Source organism: Cyprinodon variegatus, unplaced genomic scaffold (assembly GCF_000732505.1).
Source record: "Cyprinodon variegatus isolate N-32 unplaced genomic scaffold, C_variegatus-1.0 Scaffold269, whole genome shotgun sequence".
Classification (NCBI taxonomy): Eukaryota; Metazoa; Chordata; class Actinopteri; order Cyprinodontiformes; family Cyprinodontidae; genus Cyprinodon; species Cyprinodon variegatus.
The window spans coordinates 811,008-816,867 of record NW_015150722.1 but is presented as its reverse complement, the minus strand read 5'-3'; the positions used below and the strand labels follow the sequence as shown (position 1 = coordinate 816,867).

Here is a 5,860-nt window from a genome sequence, read left to right as displayed (position 1 = left end):
TGAAATCTGACAACTTTAATGCATGAATTCTAAAAGAAAACAAAGTCAATCGATCAGCTTCTCTTACAACTGGAAGCATGTAGATTTCCTGGACACGACTCAGCACCGGCCCTCACAGCTTCGCATTGAGGAAACTGATCATAGAGCTTGTGTTGATGGTGCCTACTGGAAATGTCAGAGAGCAACATGATGGACAGGAGAGGACGCCGCAGGGAGGGACGGAAAACGCTCACTAATTAATAAAAGCAAAGATCAAAAGGTGCTGGAGTAAAAGAGACACATGTGGAGAAATCCCCTCTGTTGGTACCAGGAGGCAGAGCCGGCCCAGGATTCTATGGGGCCCTAACCAAACCACATTGGGGGCCCATTCCAGTTATTATGATTCATTATTTAACTAAATTCCCTCCTAATCACAGTTTTTACTTAACCTTTACATCCTAAATTAGAATAATTTATTTGCTCGGCAGCAGCAGAGACACAAGCAGGAGAAACAAAAAATTAAAACTAGCATCGATCAGTATAGTTATAGTTGTGAACTATGAATTTATTTACAGAATAAAAATGGATTTATATTATTAATATTATTCATTTTCTTGCACATTTCTAGGATCTATATTTTTAGTGAACCTGTAAAAATTCATTCACGCCCTCCAGGCCAGTAGGTGGCGGTAATGCGGCTCACCTCTACATCCAGTGGTAAGAATGCATTGAGCGATTGTTGAAAAGTGATGGAGGATTTGTTCATTGGGCAGAAATGAAAAAATAGAGGCTTTGGGGGAAAAAAAGGGTTTGTCCAAACTGAAACAAAGAGTTGACGAGTTACCGCAGCATCACACCACCAAGTCTATGCTTCACAGGAACGTTTATGTTCAAATCAGTTCAGAGGCCATCACCAATCAAGATTTATTCGAAGTTAAAATAATTTCATATGATTTCAAACATTACTAACTGTTAAAAAAAGGAATTTATTGAAAAAGCCTGTTATTAGCTTTAATTACCATGATCCACCATTGCTGTCTGCATCAAACCGAGAACCTTTTCCTCCAAATGAAGAGTATCAATGAATGAATCTGTCAGAATTGAAATACTTAATACATTAAATGTTTAATTAAATTGAAATTCCTATTAAAAATGTTAATAATTTAAAAAAAGACTAATTATTTATCAAGATTCAGACATATTTAATGTTTTGCCCCCTGCTGACTTTTAACTTAACTTATAGCATCTTATTTAACTCATCAAGAAAACAAGCGTTCAACTGGCCTGTGAAAACAAGACAGAGTGGTTGACAAGAGAAAGGCGAAAATAAATGTATATAAAAGTTACGTCATAGCTTCAACTACATTTGAATGGAAACTGTGGACTAAAATTGTCCAACAGGTAATATATTGGACATATGTTGAAGAAGTTAATAGGTTGGAGTTTTGGGCCGGCTCTGCAGATCTGGTGACATAAATGTGTGTGTATGTGTGTACATATATATATATACATATATATATATATATATATATAAATGTATGTATTCACGTCCCTAGCAGGACAGACATGGTGGTCTAAATGCCTCACAGTGCAGACTTTAAAGAGTCGGGATGAACGCTATGGATAGCAGCACAGAGGGGACCAGAGCTTCTTACTTTTGGGCCTGTCACTGTCAGACTAGCTAGTAGCACTGAAAGATAACGATCCCAAAACATCGTAGGTTTCAATATATGCTCTACGTCAGCGTTTATGTACTTTGGGAACAATAATATTCATCTTAATTCCCTGTGTTTCTTTTTGTCTTGATGGAAATCAGGAAGCATTGCCCACAGGCAGGTGGCTCCACTATTTGGTAACTGCATGGAAATCGCTTCGTAGTTCACAGATAAAGGTTCTTCCAGCTCTTCTTATCAAAATGCTTTGTAGTGCTTTGTTTTCTGCCACTGCTCTCAGGAGGTCTGACCCTTTGCTTGATTCTTGGTGTTCCAAATGTCTGGCTAAGGCAAACGTATGTCAGGAGTTTTCTTCTGCAAAATGTTCAGCTAGTATTACAAAACAACAGGTTTGTATTAGAACAGCTAGACTGCTTTTGTTGATAGAAATCAATCGACAGTCGTTGGGTATGAAGCTGGGTCGGGTCCAGTGGGCTACCAATGGCTGGACGACACTTTAAACCAAGTGGAAACTCAAGTGGAAAGTTTTGAATTCCACCGTAAAGGAGATAGAAGTCCTATAGCACCAAGAAAGGGTTAATCATCAACACGTTTCTTTGTGTTCGTAGCAGTGGCGGAATATAATGTCACGTCGGAGAGTTTGTGCGTTTGTGGGAGCATTCTCTATGCCTGTTTGTGTTTTTTATACATTCCTGTGTGTCTCCTCTGTCCTCTCACACTGAGTCTTGAACCCTTGAACTACACCTGCAGACAGCAAGTACAGGCTGGGGTGACTTATACATTTCTTTCACTGCAACACAATGTTTGATCCCTGTAAAAAAAAAATAGCAACAGGCGCAAATTGTTTTTACATTCAGATCAACCTGCAACCACAGGTTTAAATAATCGACGCGTGTTTGGATGAGACTATGTCGATAAGTTAAAGGATGCAAATATAAAATACCCAAATTGAGTCATTTCAGTTATGAAATGAGCTAGAATTCAAGACATGTCCACATAGATGTGATTTTGTTTATTTGTAAAGAAACTATACTTGGACTGCTGCCCTAAATAGCTGAGATGAGTTCAGGTGCTTGTTGTTAAACCCCTCCCCCTGTTAACAATGCCTTCTGCATTGACAGCAAAGAGCAAGGTTTTGTAAAACAGCCGGATCTTCGTCCGACACGCTCAGCTCACCGGGAGCCGACGTCTCAGACCGTCTGAAATCCAACAAAAACAATCACTCCAAAGAAAGAAATGAGACAGTAATGAGGTTTAGAGGAGGGCGAGACCCCGCGGCCTCGCGCCTGAATCTGCGACTTGGCAGTGGACCAGTTCAGCTTACTCTGATCACCATTGTCAAAAGGACTTGACACAAACTTTTAAAAAACATCAGGACTTCTGTCCTAAAAACACACTCACAAATCACACACACTTATCTTGGTTGTCTCCCCCGCCTCCTCCTTTGTAACTCTTTCATCATATACTGAAATATTGAACATATATTTGGACATTTCTTTTTTTTTTCTACTCTTCTTGACTCTCTTCTTTCCTTTCCTTTTCTGTCCTCATCCTTTTCTTCTGTTCCCTTCGCTTGGTTTTAGCCCACCTTCTGTGGGTTGGTGGCGCGCACGCCCTGCTCGTACGTGATCCGCTGGCTGATCAGATACTGCGCTGCTTGTGTGGCGGCCGGCGACCCTGTTATTGTAACTTTACGGTTCCGAGTCCCTGGAATGAACTCTCCCTTTTTGGAGATCTGGATACGGGCTCCTGTCAGCTCCTGGTACTCCACCAGCGTTTTCCCTCCTTTCCCCAGAATAGCTCCCACAAGATTCTCGGGCACAGCGATTTCAACCACGTCCTTGGCTCCGTCTGCCAACTTTTCTGTTGCCAACAGGGAGGAAGCCATTAATGGGGATGAAGCATTTAGGTAACCATTGGAAGCTCCGGTAGCAGCTGCTAGAGAGCCCAGGGAGAACCCACCAAGGCCAGTAGCGGGGTGGCCAGCACTGCTGGAGGCATCATTAGCATAGGAGGCCAACAGGTTAGCTGCAGCAGCAGCAGCGGGGTTAGCGCTAGCTGCAACTGCGGCGAGGACTCCAGAGGCAGCTGCGGGGTTGAGACCCAGGCCCAGGGTGTTAGTATTGTAGCCATAGCTGGCCAGGGTATTCAGGGCTGAGGTGATGGCCAGCAGATCGTTGCCAGAGAAACTGGACATGGTGGCAGGGAAGGCACCCATTCCTGTCAATCCGGCCTGGCCCAGAAGGCTGGAGGCAGTGGCTGCTGCCGCGGCCGCATTGGGCAGCACCTCGGCTGTGTTGGCGTAAGGGGAGCCGGTGGGGTTGGAGTTGGCCACTGGGCCGGAGACGTTGGAGTAGCTGATGTTCAGGCAGCTGCTGCTCTGAGGGTCCTCCTGGATTTTCTGCACAATGATTTCCACAGCCTTACGGTTCTGTTCAGGTTCCCCGCTGATGGTCACCACTCGTTCCTGCAGGTTGATGCCTTCCGGCTTCTGGGAGAGCTGCACCCAAGCTCCCGACTGCTCCATCACTGCTTTCACTGTGGCACCACCCTTACCAATGATCAGTCCAGCTGTACTGTTGGGTACAATTAATTTGGCCTGCAGAGAAATAGAAAGATGGTGGTAGCAAAAACAGGCAACATGAGGAGCACTGAACAGCATTAACAGTAAACAGATCTCTGACTGAGTCAGAGTACTACAGCGGCCCTCGCTTTACTCAGCAGTTTGTTAATCCCGGGGGTTTAGGCTGCAGCTGCCACACTGCCACATGGTTCTATCCAACTATGGATGACTGCAGGTAAAAATAACCACATACACTCAAATTTTCCTCACCCTGCCACACTGTAGGTCACAGTCAGAGACGTTTGAGAAGAGAACTGCTCCACACCTTCATACTGCTTGCTAGAAACATTTTAAATATTGAATCATCTCATAACCGGATGCATCATTGGTGAATCCAACTACTGCTTAGCTCTCTGAGATGGCTGCAACAATATCAGCTACGCCATGTTTACAGGGACTACAGTCTATCTACCAGCGACAACAGTATGGGTCAATTATACCCTTTTCCCACTGGCTGAAAAACCTGTTTAAACCCGGGAGCAATGGTTATTTTAGTGTCAGTGAGAACAGCCCACTGATGTGTGTCTACCCGGGTCAAACGACTCGGCAAGCGACCCGCTTTAAAATCACCTCGGCTCTGATCGGCATGCCTTGGGAACACCAGAGCTGGGTCGACCCTCTAAATTACATAACGCCATTGAACACATCGTACGGAGGTCAACACACCGCCCAGTCGCTTCTGATCTAACAAGGAGAATCAACTCTGTTTCCATTTCTCTAAACATGGAGCAGCTCTGGTGAGAGGAATTCAGACAGATAATAAAGAGAAACAATAAAGCACACTGACTAAACCCTGGCTTCCTTCCATTATGCTCTCCACTGTTTACTTTCCTGATTTCTATTGCACTGGTGACATCATCAACGCTAATCCAGTGTGATGATGTCACCAAACACGCAGTGGCGGAGGGAGAGAGGCCACGCAGCTTCCAGCGAGGGGTTAGACCAGCTTTTTATGCCAGTGGGAAGGGAGCAAAATGGATTGCCGATTGTTAGCGGGTCGACCCACGTTTGAGAAACAGTCATTGATGCGCTATTTTTAGTTGAAAAGAGGCTTTATTCTTCACTTTCAAGGATCCAGCTGCTAACTGGGGTAAGACAGGTTCAATGGTTGAACAGAACCTTACCTGTTTCACGCGGTCTGGGTTCACCGTGGTCTGCGGTTGCAGTATGCTGACAGGTTCTGGTTTTTGGGCACTCTGGGGCATCTCACGGACTTTCTCCGCGATGAAGTTGTGCACACTATTGAGGGCTTCAACAGTACCCTGTATCAGACAAACTCTCTCAGTTGTCCCTGTGATGAAAGAGGCAGAAAAAGACAAGCATAATCAATGGGCACCAATGATGTCTTGTGGGTGGACACTTGGCTAGCTGATTTAACCCTTTATAGGGCAAGTTAGCATTTTTGATCACTTGCATAACCCTTACAAATGGAGTCCCCCGATCATCAGCTAGTGGTTCCTAGAATTTCTGAAAGTAGAATTGGAGGCAGATCTTTTAGTTCTCAGGCTCCTCTCCTGTGGAACCAACTACCAGTTTTAGTCCGTGAGGCAGACACCCTGTCTACTTTTAAGGCTAGGCTTAAAAC

The 5,860-nt window shown here is 44.6% G+C and overlaps 1 protein-coding gene across 2 annotated transcripts in view; it reads right to left on the bottom strand.

Moving 5' to 3' along the window:
• Positions 1–1,508: 1,508 nt before the first annotated feature.
• LOC107089881 (RNA-binding protein Nova-1-like) overlaps positions 1,509–5,860 on the bottom strand; it is a 37,518-nt gene continuing 33,166 nt past the window's right edge. For both annotated transcript variants that reach the window (XM_015382908.1, XM_015382909.1), the window contains exons 3-4: positions 5,400–5,566; positions 1,509–4,251 (exon numbers count right to left, since the gene is read on the bottom strand). In XM_015382908.1, coding sequence (XP_015238394.1) covers positions 3,232–4,251; positions 5,400–5,566 — 1,187 coding nt within the window. In that variant the 3' untranslated portion in view covers positions 1,509–3,231. The remainder of the gene's footprint in view (positions 4,252–5,399; positions 5,567–5,860) is intronic.